This window comes from Sphaerodactylus townsendi, linkage group LG12 (assembly GCF_021028975.2).
Source record: "Sphaerodactylus townsendi isolate TG3544 linkage group LG12, MPM_Stown_v2.3, whole genome shotgun sequence".
Lineage (NCBI taxonomy): Eukaryota > Metazoa > Chordata > Lepidosauria > Squamata > Sphaerodactylidae > Sphaerodactylus > Sphaerodactylus townsendi.
In genome coordinates, this window is record NC_059436.1 from 37889588 (window position 1) to 37909218 (window position 19631).

The 19631-nt window shown below is 59.6% G+C and overlaps 2 protein-coding genes across 2 annotated transcripts in view; one reads left to right on the plus strand and one right to left on the minus strand.

Annotated features, from left to right (window-relative positions):
* The window catches only part of LOC125441528, a 42461-nt gene extending 35247 nt beyond the window's left edge, over positions 1–7214 (minus strand). Inside the window, exons 1-2 of the mRNA XM_048512137.1 lie at positions 6870–7214; positions 4336–6373 (exon numbers count right to left, since the gene is read on the minus strand). Of these exons, the coding sequence (XP_048368094.1) occupies positions 5564–6373; positions 6870–7214 (1155 nt within the window). The 3' untranslated portion in view covers positions 4336–5563. The remainder of the gene's footprint in view (positions 1–4335; positions 6374–6869) is intronic.
* Positions 6765–19631, plus strand: part of LMX1B (LIM homeobox transcription factor 1 beta) — a 196610-nt gene continuing 183743 nt past the window's right edge. Inside the window, exons 1-2 of the mRNA XM_048512296.1 lie at positions 6765–7354; positions 9040–9226. Coding sequence (XP_048368253.1) covers positions 7213–7354; positions 9040–9226 — 329 coding nt within the window. The 5' untranslated portion in view covers positions 6765–7212. The remainder of the gene's footprint in view (positions 7355–9039; positions 9227–19631) is intronic.

The following is a 19631-nucleotide window of genomic DNA, read 5'->3' on the forward strand; positions in this document are numbered from 1 at the left end:
GTTGCAAAGCGGAGGAGGCATTTCGCGGCCATTGTCGAAAGAGGCGTGTGAGAGACCAGGGAAAGGCGCCTCCGAGAAAAGGGACAGCGCACTGCCCATAACTAAAGAGTTGGTCCTCCAGGTGCTTCAATAGGTTTACTTAAGAAATGTTGGATTATAGCTCAGACCAAGGAACGAACAAGAGGGAAAGAGGAAAACTGCAGAAAAAGTCATAATCAACGAGAACATCTTTTCTCAGGAGGTTTTGAACTTTTCGAAGGGAACTGCGTAATTTGGCACCTTTCTTCAATCAAAGCCTTTCTGAACGTCCTTTGGCATTGGGGGGGGGGGGTATTTTTCACCAGACTTGGTGATAAATGACAATTTGCACCTTCTTCTGCCCCTCCCCCTAAAACTCATTTTGTGGCTCTCCTCTCTCCCCCGTTCTAGCCCGAAAACAACCTTGCCAGGTTGGCTGGGCTCAGTGAAAACGCCTGACCCAAGCTCATCTGATAAGCTTCTTCCTGAGCTAAGATTTGAACCCATGGCTCCCCGGGCCTAGTGAAACACGCTAACCAAACCACTGCACCACGCGGTTGGGTCTCATTTGCCATTCAACTCGGTTGTATCCCCCAAGCAAATTCAACAACAATGAAGGTCAAAGCGCCGGGCATTGCTGACCCATGGGGTGACCTCACGAAACGACAACAGAGGGCAACCCATTCTAGACCAGCAGGGTGTCCCCGAGTCTGGCCCTCCAGATGTACATGGACTACGATTCCCAGCAGCCTCTGCCAACACAATGCAAGGGAAAGCGAGTTCATTTATAACTATTGCAGCTCCTTATAAATATGCTCTGCGAAATCATTCTATGATCGCCTATGATGAAGCGGGCACTCTGGATTAAATCAGGGGCGAGGCAAGGGGCGAACCAGCTGAAGTGAGAGCCGGGCAGCTGCTGTCCAAGAGACAGCCAGGGATGCTCCAATGCCGTCCTCAGACAAACCAAGCCGGAGTTTCACAGCGCGGTTCCTTGTGTGTTGACTCAGAAGTGAATACTTCGGAAGTAAATCTCACCGCTTAAGCACGTTTAATTCCCTAGAAACGCAGCCGTAGGAAGCAGAAGTGAGTTCAACCCGGAATTATTAAAATTTAAACAAAACGAATTGAAATGGACTCATTCAAAACGAGATCCAAATGAGAGGAGTCATATATAGTTATGTATATATAGGTATATATACAGTTATATAAGCCATGTATATATTTATATACACACTGCTTATATATCGTTATGTAAGCAATGTATATAACCTGCTTTTCCATTCTCTCTCTTCCCCAGTCTCTCAAGAGCAAGTCCCTTTGAAAGCAAGGAAGATGCCTTCGTTCAAAACCCGTACCCAGGCCTGGAGAAACGGAGGAGAGAATCCCCATTCATCTAAGAGCTGTGGACGTTTGTTCAGCTGTTTGCCAGGGGCTCCTCAGACCGAGCCAATGGGACGGTTGTGTTTTAAAGGCCTTTAGACTTCTGGGAATCAATATTGGAGGACTTAATAACCACAGACGGGGAGGGGGAAATCAGAAACATTGAATATCAAATATTCAAGAGATTATTCAAATATTCAGAAGATTAGAAAAACCCATAGTCAGCTGGGTCGGTTTCAAAAAATCCTCCCCCAAGACCCGGTGTCCTTTCCTTAAGCTTACACTCATCCAGCTACTAGTAAATCCCCAATGTTTTCAGTGGATCTTTTCCCCAATTGACAAGACGGCCCTGCGCTCTTGAAAAAGTAACATCCTAATCAGTGTTTTTAAGATTCCAGCTTTGGAATCACAGCGTGAGGACCAAAAAATAAAAAAAGAATATGACCAAGCACACACACCCATATGGAGACATTTTTGTGACTCTGTTTGGTGTTTTACTGTAAGCTTAATTCTTACTGCAGTTATGATGGTTTAATTATATAATGGAAGTAAATCTCTATTCGTTGGGGCGTGGGGGGGATTTCGTGTCTTTTTGGATAAGAAGAATAACATCCAAACAGCCAGACTCTACTCATATTTACTCAGAAGTAAGACCCATGGATTGCAGTTTTGGGACTCAGTTCTATTTGTGCTTACAGGGGAGTCAGTATTTAGTCCTACTGATTCTATGGCCTCAGACAGGAGTAACTCTACATAGGATTGCTCTGTTTAGAGTGCAAATCCCAGTTTATTTGCTCAGAAATAAATCTCACTTTACCTGGGGCTGACTTCCAGGTAAGTTTGCATAGGATTGCAGCCTTAGTGGGATTGACTTCAAGTAAACACTGGGTGACATTGGGTTCACACACGCGCACGCACACACATCTCTATATGAAGCCAATGGAAATCATTATTTCAAAAACTGGACTTATGATGTTGATCCAGAAGTGTTTCCTGTGCAAACCGGCCCTTTCCTTCGCTGCCCAGTTTGTGAAGCAAACACCAAGAGAGTCGCACAATCCACAAAACAAAGGGCAGGCCCAGGAGACCCCAGATGTGGAACCACGGTCTGCAACCCCACCAGGCTGGGGCCCATGACTATCAAAACAGTCAGAAGCCTGCTAGACTGTGTGGAGTATGGGTGTGTGTGTGGGGGGGCAGGTTGTCTAATTCCACCCGCCTGTCCTTAATATCATTCCCAGAGTCCAGCTAGGAAACTACAAGCGGCAAAGAACACAATTGGCTCGCCAGGGATCGGGCTTGGAGTGACCTGCCGCTGCCGGCAGAATTGCAGATTTTGAAGTGGCGCCGTTGGTTCTGGGAGAAGAAGGTGCCCACAGTAAAGAGGCAGAATTGGGATGGAGTCTTTACACACCTGACTGCAACCAACTCCCTTCCCCAAGCATTTAGTTATGCATTTATTTATTTAAAACCTTTTTGTGTCCACCCGCTCGGCCTCGAACTCGCTTGCTTTTGCTGACCCTGCCTTCCAAGGCCAGGCGATTAGAATCTCCGCCTTTCATCTTACGCTGGTTACTTTGAAGTCTCCACGCTTCTCAAACGCCCCTACGGTTTCCCAAGGAACTTCCATCCAACAAGCTCGGCACTATTTTGGGTCTCATTTTAAATTCGGGAGGGTTTACACGTGAGAAAGCAGTTTCAGATTGGCAGTTTCAGATTGTCCCTGCCCGAGTTAGGACCCCCCCCCTTCCGTCTTTTCTGCCACCACACCTCTAAATCTTAATCCGAGTCCCAAGGGAAACGAATCACGCGTGCGGATTGCGCTCCGTGGGCCAAATGCGCATCTTTTGTGCCGGAGTCGAACCCAATCGCTTTGTCTCCGGATCAGCCTTTCTTCAGGTTATAAAAAACGATACCCACCCCCGTCCCCCCCCCCCCTCTCCACAGCTCATCCCTCTGGCATTTGTTGGACAGGCAAGAAAAATACTTTTTTTAAAAAAATATTCCAGCAGTGATTAATCGGTATCCAGAAGAACTGAAAAGGGGGGGGGGGGGGGAGGATGTTTCCCCACAGACTCTGGCTGCTGAAGAGAAGAGAGACAGCGTATTTCTCCGAATAGCCGCTCCGCCGACTTCTGCGGCCTGCTGTCTGGCCCATAGAATACCGCAGCTCTATTTCAGGAGTTTTCTTGGGCGATCTGGTCTAAATCGGGGACGGTCCCCAAGAAAGGGGTGGTGGTGGTCTATTCTGGGGAAAACGTCCCTTGGCCTCTAAGCGGGGCACTTGGCTCTTGCACTTTCTGAGACCTGAAAATCCTTCCCCCAAAGTAATTGCAAGGAGCTTTTTGAGCTGAACGCTAAAGAATCGCGCGGGTTTCCGCACAACGCACCCGAGCCGGGGAGGGGGTGTTGTACATACAAGAATACATTGCACTGAACGTAAAAGGGAAAAGCGAACTTTCCCAAAGAAGCTAAACTCTTGAGTTCAGTTTTCTTCAGGGAAGAGAGCCCTACACCAGCGGCAGAGGGGGGGGGGGAGAAATTCCGAAGTGGGGGACCCCTTTATCAGCAACCCAATATAGCCCCGGCTTAGTCTCATCTCGTCTTGCTGCGCTGGTTTCAACAGCATTTTAGTCGATCTGAAATCTGGATCACGAGGAAATATTCCACGGAGGCGAAAGTGCCCAGAAGAGCTCCAATTCCAGATGTTCGCATCTATATTTTAAATTTCTCCAGAACTTGGGGTGTATTTTTTTTTTACAGCAACTTATTTATTCTATCCTAACCAAGAATCCCGCACACACCTCGGTTTCTTTTTGGCAGGAGAGAATATGCACAGTTAGGGAAATTGGTTTTTTTTTTAATTAAAAAAACAAGCCGCCCCCCCCCCCCAATAAGAGAATACCGTTAAAGCGCTCTGAACCGAAGACTCACATTTATGCGGAGTTTACGAGTTTAGAAGACTACCTTCTTTTGCTAAGGCCCGGGGTGCACCTCACGAGCAAGTGGGCGCAGCGGAAGATCCAGGCAAGGAAGACGCGTGACTATTCTTCATCTTTCCTCGTAAAAATCCATCTTTCTGATCTCCCCTCTGTTACCTCCACCAAAACGGATGAAACTTAAACTGTCCAGAGATTCCCCCCCCCCCCAAGTAACAAAAAAGAAGACATAAAAGCGAGGGAGGGGGACCTTGGGGGGGGGGGAAGGCGCACTCCAGTCCTGTACAGCCCAAATCCAGAGCTTTTTCTAGGGCTGATTCCGCATGGGCGAAAAACAGCAGTGTGAAAACGGTGTGAAAACAGTATAAATCCTTTTATACTGTTTTAAACCCTTTTACATCATTTTCACACCGTTTTCACACTGCTTTTTTTTTACCCATGCGGAATCAGCCTAGGAGCCCGACCCCAGCTTCCTGGATTGAGGCCTTCTCAAACCCCAAACCCCAATAACCCCAAAGCTGGATCCTATTTCCCTGGACACACTCGAGTTTCCCAGCAGAGCCCCCTTCTTATCAGATGGGGAAACAGGTCGCCAGTCTCCAAGGGAGGGACCCGACCTTGAGTCTCGCTCTTGAGAGCCAAAGCCAAGGCGCACAATTAGGCGCCGAGGAAGGAGAACGGGAGGCGTCCGAGCGGACTTCTACCGCTACCCCTCGCCAATGCCACCCTCCCGCTCCGAGCTTCAAATGACCCCCGTTTCCTTGGGTTCTTTGGGGGATCCCTGTTCCAGAGGTGCGGTTTTGGGGCGTCGCGGCATCCAAAGCGTTCAAGGCCGCCCGAGCAGAACTGCGCTCTCTGGCGCTGAAGGGCTGAGCCGAGCCTTGAGTCGCGGGGTCGCTGCCCCCCGGGTTGAAAAAGGGTTAAAAAGGCGGCAGGGTGGGTGGGTGGGTAGGGGCGACAGCAGCTGGAGATCCCGGGGACCGATGCTTAGCAGACTGGAGGCGTCTGCGCTCCGGTTGGTGCAGCGATTCCGCGCATCTCAAATACCCGAGGGGCTGTCGAAGGCTTTCACGGCCGGGATCACTAGGGGGTTGTGGGTTTTCCGTTTTGTGTGGCCGTGTTCCAGTAGCATGTTTTTCCTGACGTTTCGCCTGCATCTGTGCGAAACGCCAGGAGAAAATGCTACTGGAACACGGCCATACAACCCCGGAAAACCCACAATTTTAGGGGCTCTTTCCCCCTTCCCCACAGATGTCGTCGGGGAGGTGCGACTGTCTGTTCCGGGCCGGCCGGCTATCGGGGGCGCAGAGTCCGCCAAGAGTAGCACTAACTGGCGGCGAGTGTCGGAGCGTCCCGGGGGGGCCCGGCCAAGTGTGATCAGACACGCCCTTCCCTTCCTGGGCCAGACAATGCAGGAACCCCAAGCCGGAGCTGGTGCCTGTTGCAACCCGGCCAGAGTCCCCGAGGCCGAGATGGGGGGGCAGGGCGGGGGGGGGGGGTAGCTGCCTTCTGCTTGCCAAGGCCGGCGCCCCAGAAGCAGCGGCCGGCACCCTCTCCCCGTCCCTGGAGTCCCCATCGCAGATCTGGTCGGCCTGTTTGTTTCCAGGGATCACAGGCAGGTGGCAGGGCCGGGAGCGGCCCAGCAGGCGGCTTCCTTCCCCCAGGGCGACCCCACCCCGCCCCACCGGGAGGAAAAGAAGCAAAGCGAAGCCACCTACCAGCAGGCGCGAAGTGGGCCGGCCCCCATCCCAAGCCCTGCTGGCCGAGGCCCCGGGGCCAGAGCCCCTCTGCTCACGTGGGGACGCGTCCCCCCATAGCCTCTGGTCTTGGGGCGAGTCTTCCTCCCTTCCTTCCACTCGTTTCTGCCTCGGTCCTCCTATTGGAGTCGGTCTACCTGCCTCTCCCTCATCCGCTGCTTTCTGGAACCAGTTTCTTTCTTTCTTTCTTTCTTTCTTTCTTTCTTTCTTTCTTTCTTTCTTTCTTTCTTTCTTTCTTTCTTTCTTTCTTTCTTTCTTTCTTTCTTTCCCAATGTGCTACACTGAACGGCGCTCCTCCGCCCCGGCTCCTCCCCCCCCCCCGCTCGCCCCCCCCCCCGCTCGGGATCCTTCCCCTTCTGCCGACTTGTCACCTGGCTCGAGTCTGGCGGTGCTCCCTACCTGGCCGCCCGGCTTTTGTCAAGAGCCGGCGAAGGGGGCCTCGCCTCCCCTCCCCCCTCCCGCCACTTATTTATTTATCTCTCTCCCACCCACCCCCCTCCCGCCCCTGCGCGTCCTCCTCCTCCTCCTCCTCCTCTCGCCGGCTTCCCCTTGCGCGTACGCGAAGGGCACTATTTGACGTCGAGGCGACCGCTTCACCGCGCAAGGATCCGAGCCGCCCCAATTGGGAGTTCAAATGTCAGCAAGTTTTTTTTCTTTTTGGGGCAGGAGGGAGGCGGAGGTGAGGCGGCTGCCGGGGTGGGTGTGTTCCTCCGCCGCAGTTTTCCGCCGCTTCTAAACGGCGCGCCTCCCGGCTCGGGACTGTGGACGGCACTCTGGCGTGGCAGCGCTCCGGGGGAGAAGCGCAGCCGGGGCTTGCATGCCGTGCCGGGCTGGCCCCTGCTCTGGGGAGGGCCCCGCCGCCCCCTCCGACCCGAGACCGGCTGGCCAGGCCGCCTCCAGCCCGCAGCAGCAGCAGCAGCAGGAGCAGCAGGTGACCCTTCCCGCCGCGCCGCCGTCGGGTCGCGATGCTCTGACCTCCCATGGCCGCCCCGCTCGGCCCGGCTCTCGGCTCCGCAGCGCCTCTCCCAGCGGCCGGCCCCTCGCAGCCGCTCGCCGGCCCTGATCCCAGCCCCAGCGGGCTCTGAGCGCCTCCCCGGCCGGCCGGCCGTCGCCCCATGGACGTGGCCGCGGGTCCCGAGTCGCTGGAAAGGTGCTTCAGCCGGGGGGGCCCCGCCGACTGCGCCAAGATGCTGGACGGGATTAAAATGGAGGATCACCCGCTGCGATCGGGTCCCGCCACCTTAGGGGTTTTACTGGGTGAGTTTTGCTCTGCTTCTCTCCCCCCCCCCTTCCCGTTCTCCTTTATTTTAAAAACTGATGAAGATGGAGACGCAACCGGCCCCGATCCCCGGGCGCCCCATTGAAACCGTGAAGGACCTTTTTGCTTCCAAGGAAAATCTGCTGCGGGGACCGGGCGCTCTCCTTCCTTTGGCAGCCAGGGCGAATGGATCGAGGAATCCCGAAACGCGTTGATCGGAAAGAGGCCCCTTTCTGGAGCTTGAACTTTTTGCCGACTTCCACAACGATCTTTAATCTGTCCTCCGTCGCGTGTTCCGATCTGGTGGTTTTTAAAGGCGCGCGTGGACGTGGCTTATTCACATTATTCTGATGTAAAGGCTGAGGGTACAAACTTTGAAGCGACGCCTTTGCAGCAAACTCCCTAACCTCCCCCCCCCGTAAGGCTAAAGAGTCCTGGATTCCTTTTAAGGCCCCCACACACACACACACACTCCCCCAGCCTGTTGAGTAACTTTGTGTAATTCCCAAAACGCGCGTGCAGCCTGGAGTTTGCAGTATGCGTGCCTCCGGAGGCGCATGGACCGAATGGAGTTGCATTGCTTTCCGGAGCGATCTGACGCACAGGGTCTCCGCAAAGTTGGGTGACAGGCTAGAGGGACACAACCCCCCTCCCACCCCCCAGCAGATTGCGACAGGATAATATCCACTGCGGTATATTCTTCCCGCTTGTCTGGCCATGTCCTCTGCAACTTTTGCGCTGTGACAGTGCCTTGCAAAGATGCCCCCCTTCAGAAAAGACAGGGCGTGACCCAATTGGATAAGTTGGTCCCTTTAACTTCCCGGGTCTCTGCCCCCCCTCCCCCCCCCGGTTACCTTTCTTTGTGACATGCTTGGTCACTTTGTCGGTGGCATTCACGGGGCGGAGTGGCTCCGGATTCCGCGGTCAATCTCCGCAGTCCTGAACGGGCCGTGAGCCCCCCCTGCCCCTCCCCGTCCACAATAGAACAAATTGCCCAAGCCTGATCAAAAGGATCCGAGCCGCGTATTGGACGGTTACCTCTCTGAACTGGGTGCCCATTGGGCGGGTCGGCCTTTGATCGGCCTCCCTCGGCAAACCGGCGGCCCCCGCTTGGGTTGGATCAACCGGAGGAGTCCCGCGTAGAATCGGACAGGGAGGTCTTAATCAGGCCGGAGAGGGGGGAAGCGAAGCGCTTGAGCTGGGGCTGTGGGGGCTGTGGTGGGCAGCCGGGGGCTCTCCCGGACCGACGCCAGAACTGGCCAAAAGGGATCGCGGTGAATGAAAAGCCCAAACAAACAAATCCAAACAATACTTTGGGACGTTTTTAAAACCATAACAGCAACTGTCCTCCAGTCTGTCCCTGGCCCAAGACCCTTCTCTCGAGTTGTCCCAGGCGGGGAATCGCAATCGCGGCGCTCAGCCTCGGAGACAGTCGAGGAATCTTTTCCCAGCCACGAAGTTCCCGGGTCTGCCTCTCTGTTTGGGCCTGAACAACTTGAGCGTGCGGGAGGTGGGAAGGGGGGGGTAATAAAAAGGGGATGCAAGGCTAGAAAAGCTGGGGCACCCCAACCTCTTCCCCAGCCGCCCCCGCAGTCCGTTGAGTTTGCTTTCACGTGTGAATGGCAGTCGACGCGTGTCTGAGTGTGTGTTTTCACGCCTGTCTTTTCTCCCCGGGCCGACTCAGGGTCCGAGTGCCAACACCAGGCCGTCTGCGAGGGCTGCCAGCGGCCCATCTCGGACCGCTTCCTGATGCGCGTCAACGAGTCGTCCTGGCACGAAGAGTGTCTGCAGTGCGCCGCGTGTCAACAGGCTCTCACGACCAGCTGCTATTTCCGGGATCGCAAGCTCTATTGCAAGCAAGACTACCAACAGTAAGGGACAGCGACACCCCCCTCCCCCAAGGCCTCCTCCCCCTCCCCCCCTGCTCCAATCTGACGCCTTTGTCCTTCGGAACCGTCTGGCTAGGTATTGCCTGGAGTGTGTGTGCGTGTGTGTGTGTGCTTGTGTGACGGGTCAAGGAAGCCAAGCACAGCTCTTGGGGGAAGAAGATCCCGGCCCAGCCGACCTTTCCTTTAGGCTGGTGGGAGATTCCATTCCATCAGGTGTGTGTCTCCCCTTCTCCCAGGATGAAAAAAAGAAAGATACAAAATGATATTAAAACGTATTGTTTCGAACAGGATGCAAAAAACCACAACAAACAAACAAACAAACAACAACCAGGATCAAAGGACGCTCCCCCACCCTGTCTGTCCCGGTGTGACGTCATCAGAAGTCCCATGACATGTATTCTGCATGAGTGACGTGTGAACGTTCGGGTCTCAGCTATTTGTTTTTACCTCTGTAGCTGCTCTGTCTGTAGTTTGTTCGGCTGCTGAGTGGATGGGAGAGGTCGCGAAATGTGTGTATGTGTGTTTGTTTGTATGGTTATGTTAGTGGTCCGAAACCAGCTCTGCTGTGTAGACGCCCCCAGAACTGAACCTGTTCACCCTTCAGATGGGCTTCGAACGAAGCCCTCGTGCAGCCCGGTTCCCCTTGGGTTTCCAAAAGGGAACCCGTTTGAGCCAAGCAAATACACGTTTTAATTTGTTCTCCTTAACTTATTAATGGATCGGTTTGGATTCTTACACCCCCACCCGTCTCCAACCCTTAAACGGCAGAGTGAATTAGCGTGGAGTGAATGTCTCAAGGAGGCCGCAGTCTGGTAGGCTTTTACTTGGGAGTAAGCCCCAAGGAATTCAATGGCGTTTTCTCCCGAGTAACTTACGTTTGGCAGTCCCCGCGATTATTCCAGGCAGGAAATTACCTGTGATCTGTCTGCTGGCTTTTTTTTTTGTGCCTGAGTTTTTAAATATTTAATATCCTCGCGGCCTCTTTGAGGAGGGGGAGAAATTATGAGTCTGCTTGTTGGTGCTGCAAAACGGCATAATATTTGTTTTCCAATTAGCGACTTGATATAAAAATGTATTTAAACAGTATTCGCTTTTAAAAATGCCACGGGTGGGAAAGTTATACAAGCAATTAAAAGCCAGAGAGATTGCGAAGTTCCTTCCTTAAATAATGTTTCCGTCTGGGGTGGGGAATGTTCGCTTTTTAAGCACGGGTATTTTCTTTTTAAAAAAAGATTATTCCCACGCACCCCCACCCCAGTCACTGGAATTGCTGGATTGTTTTGGTAGGGGAGGTGGGCGCAAACTGAATAGGTTGGAGGAAGGAAGAAAAGGGACTTGAAGCTTAAAAGTTTCATAAGAAATGTATGCTTGTGAAGGGCCCGGTAAAAAGAGCTGTGGAGTTCCAGAAACGTCTTGTGGAAGGCTTTCACGGCCGGATTCAACTGGAGTTCCAGACACGTATTTATTTGCTAAGGCAACGTTTTCCTTCGTTTCGACATTCTCTGCTACGCAGTCGTGCAACCCAACGAACCCTTCGGGGCTCTGGTTCTGCAGGAGACCCCCCCCCCCGCCCCCAGCAAATAAATGGCACAGCAGCCAGCGAGACGGTGGCGGGGCTTTTTAAGATGCAAGCCCCTTGGAAAGACAGGGTGGTTTACTTCCGAGTAAGGAGGCACGGGTCATCATTGTTTAGGGAGCAAATAAGGAGCGGGTCAGAGGGTCGGGTGACCGGAGGTTAGAGAGAGAATGAAGGCGGGTGGAGGAGCCGGGAGCTTTTCCCGGCGAGAGACTGAAAGGTACTTTTTCATCTTCCAAGGAAGAGTGGAGGGATATAACGCCCCCCCCTTAGAAGGGGGAACTGATATCCTCCCCCCCCCCCCGTCCCTGGCCAAGGAAACAAAGGAGCTTCCAGCCGCATATTCCCAATTAATTTTGACTTAACAGTCTACATATTTTATGACTGTTTACTTAATAGTGGATTATTTGTATTATTAATGTTACAGATTTGGCGTTCACCTCCCCTGTCTTCTGCTAACAAAGCCTCCTCGGCGTTGCTGCCTGCCCAGCGCGAAGGAGTAACTCACATGCTAATACGGATCGGCTCCAAATTGGGGCTCAATTGGATCCGTTTGGGTTCCAGTGGGCGGGCGACGACAGGCAAGGCTTTCTAGCGCCCCGGGAAGAGACAGCACGTAGGGAAGGGTCCTGGCAAGGGATTCGGATGGAATCCAATCGAATCGAAGGCGGCCCGTTTCTGTGGAGCTGATTAGGTCTACTCCCCCACCCCCCGTCCCCAAATCACCCAGCATCTGGGCTGAAAGGGATCGGAAACCTACTGCGTTCCGGTTTCAGTGTATTGTTATTTTGATTATGATTGCGCGTTTGGACGGGGGAGACCCATTCGAAAGTCGACTCACTCGGCGGGTGGCTCTCCTCCGCTGCGGGAAGCCGGAGCAGAAGCGCGGGGGCTCGGCAGGGGAGGCCGCCGGCTGCCCGGGGGCTTCTCCGAGGAAGGCAAGCCGCTGCAAGGGTCGGGGGAAGAACAGCCGCCGCTCTTTGCTTCCTTCTGGCGGCGGCGGGCCCGGCTTGCGGCTTAGGGGGAGAGATCCGAGGGCGCCCAGTGATCTCCGGCCACCCTTCTCCTCTGCCCCCCCCCCGCCCTTCAAACGACTCTTTCTCCTTTGCCTTCTTTTTTGGCTCTTTCTTTTGGGGAGTCTTTTCCTTTTTAAAAAAACCGAAGACTTTGCTCTCTTCTCTCCTTTTTTCCTCCCTTGCAAAACTTCTTTCCTTTCCGGCCGTTGGTCCCTTTCTCGGTTTCCCTCCCCCGCTTCGAATCCCTCCTCCCTTTCCCCCCTGACTTCCCCCCTCCCGCTTTCAACCTCACCCCCTCCCCAGCGCAGAGGCCGCTGCCGTCGGCAAAACCCGCAGCGGCTGAGCCGGGCCCTCTCTCCCGGGTTGCGCGCAGCGGTCCGGGCACCGGTTGGGGCCTGAGAAGAAGCAGCCGGGCGGACGGCCAAGGGACCGCGGCGGGTCTGGACGCCCTGAAGCCTCCCGGGGGCTTTGGTTCCTGGAAGGGTCCCTCCCCGCCAGCGGCTCGGCGGGCGCAAAGTTGCTCGGGGCGCGCTTGACCTTTGCCGAGAGGCTGGCGAAGGGGGCCGCCTGACCCTGGTCGCGCCACGAATAAATCCTAATCACTAGTGACAATGAGCCAAAGAATCGCAGATAATTGGGAACCAGCCGACGGGCCCCGCTCAAAAGGCCCGCGACTGAATGGGCTTCCTTCTGCCGCCGCCGCTTTCTTGGGCTCCGACCGGTGCGCCCTTGGAGAGGTCTCCAGCGCGCCCTTGGAGAGGTCTCGAGGGAAGAGGGCCGAGCCTGCCGGCGGGGCCACAAACACTTCCCCTTGGCTTCCCAAAACCCTTCGTCTGCTTGACCCAAACGGCCCCGTCGGTCTTTTTCCCCGACCGCCGGCCAGCGGAGGCGCGGAGCCTTATAGGCGTGCACCGTCGCCAACCCCCTACATGTTGGCCTGCTCCCCAAAGCGCACGGGGACACCGGCGCTCCCCTCGGCCGCGCCTTTGTTCCTTTGCGCTGCTTTGCTTCTTTGGCCACAGCTGGGGATGGGCAGGCGAAGCTTTGGGGATGGGAAGGCGAAGCTAGAAGGGAAGGCCTTTGGAGGGGCTGGCCTGGCCCGCAGTTGGCCTTGTCGAGGACAACCGAGGCTCTGCTGGCGGGGAGAAAGAAGGAACCCCGTAAACCACACAACACCCCAGAAAGAAGGAGCTTGCAAAAAGCACCTTTGGGGCACATTTGTCCTGCCTTGGTCTCTCTCCTGCCCCACATTGTCCAAAGGAGGGTCTAATGGTCTGAAGGGCCATCCCGGGCATCTCAGCCAGCCCCAAAGCTGTGTTTCACAGTTTACCAAAATAATTTCATTAGTCCGCTTTTTAAAAAAAACACCCCCTTCGAAAACCCTTGAATGAAAAGCACCCCAGCATTGGGTTGAAGGGTGGAAAATCTTTGGAAGCTGTGGGGCTGGTGGTATGGAACCTGGGCTGGCCTAGAAGAGTGGCTGAAGCCCAGCTGTTGGGGACAGTTCCTGTCACCTCTAGCGTAATGTCAAAAGGCTAGAGCTGCTGCTTTTACAAATATTTGCAGAATAAGGGGTGGGGGGGGGTGGAAAATGAAGCCTACCTGAGGTGGTTGTGAGGCTAGAACAGTGGTGGCGAACCTATGGCACAAGTGGCACTCAGAGCCCTTTCTGTGGGCAGGCATGCATAGAGTTCGTCATGTGATAATAGTGTAATTATTTCAGGGAGATTATTAGCATTAAACCTAAGACCTGGTTTTGGGGAAGCAGTGTAGGTAACCCTATTAAGAGCTGTTAAACCCTATTGATTTTCATGGGAAGAACGAAAACGTGATCCTTTACCTGGGAGTAAGCTCGGTTGCTGGCAATGGGGTTTGCTTCTGAGTAAACCCTCCTAGGGTCGTGATTCACCCGTCTGAGGCCTTGCACAGTTGCTTCAAGGCAAACCCACTGGCTACCACCAAGCTTACTCCTGAGTAAATAATGCACTTGGAGCCAACCGTTTTTTCATAATACTAAAACCTTTATTCAGGTTAAATTGCCATGTTGGCACTCTCGCAATGTCGAGTGGGTTTTGGGTTGCAGTTTGGGCACTCGGTCTCGAAAAGGTTCGCCATCACTGGTATATATTAATGAACTGCCAGATTTCACCATGGTATATCTAATGGCGGTTTCTTTAAAACTCCCCACTCTCTTCTCTAAGGAGCTCAGGGTGGCTGATATGACCCCCATCCCAAATTGTCTCCTCACTAGAAGAATACGATCAGTCACACAGGAACTTCATAGCTGAGTGGGGGTTTGAAGCTGGGTTTCCCCAGTGTTCTGGACTGGTCCAATGTTATGTTGGACTAATTTTGCTCAAAAGCTCCAGTGTGGGGCACCCTTTTTGTGCCTAGTTCTGAGAAAAGGAAGGACAGAGGTTGATTGGCTGGCTGGCCACTTGGCCTGGTGTAGCTCCCTCCAAGAAAGCCTCATTCCTCAGCCTGCCTGGTTCTTATTGACCAGAGCCAAGGTAACCAAGGTAACCAATCGGAGCGGAAACTTCATCTGCCTATGGTCTGCCTGGAACATGATCTGCCTGCACTTACAGGCAGGTATCGTCAGGGCTTCAACCATGTGGAGAGGGATACTTTTCTCATTAAAAAAAAAGTACAGTGAGAAAAATGAACACACACCCTTCCCAAGTATTCCCAATTCAAATCCCAACCCTGCACCCCAGGGCAGCATTTTCAGGTAAATTGCCTAAATTACCTCAGGAATCTGATGATGGTTTCCCAGCAGCATTTGTTAAGCCCTTAGATAGGGTTGCCAACTTCCTAGTGGCACCTGGAAATCTCCTGCTGTTACAGCTGATCTCCAGATGTCCAAGATTGCTGCTTTGGAGGGTGGGCTCTATGGCCCCTCTCCAGAGGCGCACACCTCCAAGCCCCAGCCCCCTGCAGGTCAGCTCAGGAACTGGCCTGCAGGGAGGCGGGGGAGGGTGGGGCTTGGAGGCAGGAAGCCAGGCACCTGCCTGGGCTGCCCACTGCCACTGACCCCCACCTCCTGGCCTCCGTACAGGCCTCCCTAGCCTCATGGGCCTGCACGGAGGCCAGGGGCAGGGCTCAGCCTGCATGGAGGCTGGGGGCGGGGCTCTGGGGTGGGCAGCCCTGCCCTCTGAGCCCCACCCCCACTCTCTATGCAAGCCTCCCAAGGCCCTCCCCAGGTTGTTTCCGGGCGCCATTCCCCCCTGATACACCTCAGCCCCTCTCCTCCCCAAACTCCACCCTCTCTAGGCTCTACCCTCAAAGCCTCCAGGAATCTCCCAACCCAGAGGTGGCAAGACCACCTGACGAGCCAGATTCAAACAAAGATTACAGGATTCCTTTTGCTAGGTCAGAAAAACAAAATTGCACACCTGAACCCATTCTCCAAAAAAAAAAAAGTGGTTTCAAGAATGCAAGAGTCTGTTGTGGCTCTATTTATTGGCAGATGACCTTGCTGTAAAAGACATTTCTTTTCCCTCGGATTAAAACTGGGTTCTATTTCAGTCTTCGACTGAGATGGTCCCAGCTCCCCTCTCTCTTTAATTGACTCCTGGACCATTCTAAAACATATAAACAATTTCAGAATGGGTCACTGCTCCGGGTCTTGACTAGCTTAGCCTTCCAGTTTGAGAGGTGAAAATCTTGTAATTATTCCCTCATGCCAATCAGTCCCCATCAGCCGAGCTTCCTTCATTAATACGTTTTGTTCAATGGTAAGCCACGTTATAAACATTTGTAACAGTTCACATCTGTCTTTCATAGAAGCATTGTAATCCATATTTAAAATGATGCCCCCCCCCCTCTCCTGGAGGTGGTTGCATTTCAGAAAGGGACATTCCAGCCAGGAGATGGACCCAGTTTTCCTGCCTTGTCAACTACAGTTTGATGCTTGGTTAAAGTATGTTGAGTATGGACCAGAAGGGTTTCTCCCACAAGTCTTGCCAGAAGAAGAGAGTGCAAAGTCACAGAAAGATTGAAAGAAGACAAGCAGAAGAGCCAGATACTGAAAAAAATTAAAACATCACATTTTTAATCTCCCCTTACCCCCAAGGAGTTCAAGAGGGTTTCCATAGGTTTTGCCTCCTTCATCTTAATTTCACAACAACTCTGTGAGACAGGTCAGGCTGAGAGAGAGGCATGATTGGTCCAACTCCCCCAGTGAACTTCATAACTGAGGGTGAATCTGATCTTGATTGGTTGTTGTGGGTTTTCCGGGCTGCACTGGCGTATTTGGGCCCCTTGTCCCCGGGCGCATCCATTGTGGTCATGTGGGGGGCGCCAAAACGTCCCTCCACACAGGCTGATTCAGCAGGCCTTAGCAACTGTTGCCAGTGCCTGTTGTAGCCCCGCCCACTCTGTACGGTGGCCTGGAGTGTCCAGGGGGCAGGGGAGAAATCCCACTGTGTTCCCAGGAGCAGGACTGGGGAGCTCCGCCTCCCCTCCCTCTGACCCAGTGTGCCTTATTCTCCCTTAAGTCACATGCCATTACTCACAAGCCTTCTCCCCAGCAGACTGGCCCTTACAGGCACAGGAGAAGGGAAGCTGAGCTGGGAGCCCAGCAGCAACAGAACTGATGATGATGCTGGCATTTGGTTGGTAAATCTTCTGATGGGGGTGATTTGTGACAGATTTACATGCTTAAAAGTTAATTTCCCCTTGAACTGGCTTGGAGCTGTTTCTCAGGCCAGCCTACCTCACAGGGTTGATGTAAGGACAAAATTAGGAAAGAGAGTTGGTGGGGAGAGAGCCATGTATGTTTTGCTGGGGGTGGGGGTGATCTGTGAGAGATATTGCTGACATTTGTTTGGTAAATCTTCTGATGGGGGTGATTTGTGAGAGATTTACCCCCCCACCCCCCCCCCCCCCCACCCCCCCCCCCCCCCACCCCCCCCCCCCCCCACCCCCCCCCCCCCCCACCCCCCCCCCCCCCCACCCCCCCCCCCCCCCACCCCCCCCCCCCCCCACCCCCCCCCCCCCCCACCCCCCCCCCCCCCCACCCCCCCCCCCCCCCACCCCCCCCCCCCCCCACCCCCCCCCCCCCCCACCCCCCCCCCCCCCCACCCCCCCCCCCCCCCACCCCCCCCCCCCCCCACCCCCCCCCCCCCCCACCCCCCCCCCCCCCCACCCCCCCCCCCCCCCACCCCCCCCCCCCCCCACCCCCCCCCCCCCCCACCCCCCCCCCCCCCCACCCCCCCCCCCCCCCACCCCCCCCCCCCCCCACCCCCCCCCCCCCCCACCCCCCCCCCCCCCCACCCCCCCCCCCCCCCACCCCCCCCCCCCCCCACCCCCCCCCCCCCCCACCCCCCCCCCCCCCCACCCCCCCCCCCCCCCACCCCCCCCCCCCCCCACCCCCCCCCCCCCCCACCCCCCCCCCCCCCCACCCCCCCCCCCCCCCACCCCCCCCCCCCCCCACCCCCCCCCCCCCCCACCCCCCCCCCCCCCCACCCCCCCCCCCCCCCACCCCCCCCCCCCCCCACCCCCCCCCCCCCCCACCCCCCCCCCCCCCCACCCCCCCCCCCCCCCACCCCCCCCCCCCCCCACCCCCCCCCCCCCCCACCCCCCCCCCCCCCCACCCCCCCCCCCCCCCACCCCCCCCCCCCCCCACCCCCCCCCCCCCCCACCCCCCCCCCCCCCCACCCCCCCCCCCCCCCACCCCCCCCCCCCCCCACCCCCCCCCCCCCCCACCCCCCCCCCCCCCCACCCCCCCCCCCCCCCACCCCCCCCCCCCCCCACCCCCCCCCCCCCCCACCCCCCCCCCCCCCCACCCCCCCCCCCCCCCACCCCCCCCCCCCCCCACCCCCCCCCCCCCCCACCCCCCCCCCCCCCCACCCCCCCCCCCCCCCACCCCCCCCCCCCCCCACCCCCCCCCCCCCCCACCCCCCCCCCCCCCCACCCCCCCCCCCCCCCACCCCCCCCCCCCCCCACCCCCCCCCCCCCCCACCCCCCCCCCCCCCCACCCCCCCCCCCCCCCACCCCCCCCCCCCCCCACCCCCCCCCCCCCCCACCCCCCCCCCCCCCCACCCCCCCCCCCCCCCACCCCCCCCCCCCCCCACCCCCCCCCCCCCCCACCCCCCCCCCCCCCCACCCCCCCCCCCCCCCACCCCCCCCCCCCCCCACCCCCCCCCCCCCCCACCCCCCCCCCCCCCCACCCCCCCCCCCCCCCACCCCCCCCCCCCCCCACCCCCCCCCCCCCCCACCCCCCCCCCCCCCCACCCCCCCCCCCCCCCACCCCCCCCCCCCCCCACCCCCCCCCCCCCCCACCCCCCCCCCCCCCCACCCCCCCCCCCCCCCACCCCCCCCCCCCCCCACCCCCCCCCCCCCCCACCCCCCCCCCCCCCCACCCCCCCCCCCCCCCACCCCCCCCCCCCCCCACCCCCCCCCCCCCCCACCCCCCCCCCCCCCCACCCCCCCCCCCCCCCACCCCCCCCCCCCCCCACCCCCCCCCCCCCCCACCCCCCCCCCCCCCCACCCCCCCCCCCCCCCACCCCCCCCCCCCCCCACCCCCCCCCCCCCCCACCCCCCCCCCCCCCCACCCCCCCCCCCCCCCACCCCCCCCCCCCCCCACCCCCCCCCCCCCCCACCCCCCCCCCCCCCCACCCCCCCCCCCCCCCACCCCCCCCCCCCCCCACCCCCCCCCCCCCCCACCCCCCCCCCCCCCCACCCCCCCCCCCCCCCACCCCCCCCCCCCCCCACCCCCCCCCCCCCCCACCCCCCCCCCCCCCCACCCCCCCCCCCCCCCACCCCCCCCCCCCCCCACCCCCCCCCCCCCCCACCCCCCCCCCCCCCCACCCCCCCCCCCCCCCACCCCCCCCCCCCCCCACCCCCCCCCCCCCCCACCCCCCCCCCCCCCCACCCCCCCCCCCCCCCACCCCCCCCCCCCCCCACCCCCCCCCCCCCCCACCCCCCCCCCCCCCCACCCCCCCCCCCCCCCACCCCCCCCCCCCCCCACCCCCCCCCCCCCCCACCCCCCCCCCCCCCCACCCCCCCCCCCCCCCACCCCCCCCCCCCCCCACCCCCCCCCCCCCCCACCCCCCCCCCCCCCCACCCCCCCCCCCCCCCACCCCCCCCCCCCCCCACCCCCCCCCCCCCCCACCCCCCCCCCCCCCCACCCCCCCCCCCCCCCACCCCCCCCCCCCCCCACCCCCCCCCCCCCCCACCCCCCCCCCCCCCCACCCCCCCCCCCCCCCACCCCCCCCCCCCCCCACCCCCCCCCCCCCCCACCCCCCCCCCCCCCCACCCCCCCCCCCCCCCACCCCCCCCCCCCCCCACCCCCCCCCCCCCCCACCCCCCCCCCCCCCCACCCCCCCCCCCCCCCACCCCCCCCCCCCCCCACCCCCCCCCCCCCCCACCCCCCCCCCCCCCCACCCCCCCCCCCCCCCACCCCCCCCCCCCCCCACCCCCCCCCCCCCCCACCCCCCCCCCCCCCCACCCCCCCCCCCCCCCACCCCCCCCCCCCCCCACCCCCCCCCCCCCCCACCCCCCCCCCCCCCCACCCCCCCCCCCCCCCACCCCCCCCCCCCCCCACCCCCCCCCCCCCCCACCCCCCCCCCCCCCCACCCCCCCCCCCCCCCACCCCCCCCCCCCCCCACCCCCCCCCCCCCCCACCCCCCCCCCCCCCCACCCCCCCCCCCCCCCACCCCCCCCCCCCCCCACCCCCCCCCCCCCCCACCCCCCCCCCCCCCCACCCCCCCCCCCCCCCACCCCCCCCCCCCCCCACCCCCCCCCCCCCCCACCCCCCCCCCCCCCCACCCCCCCCCCCCCCCACCCCCCC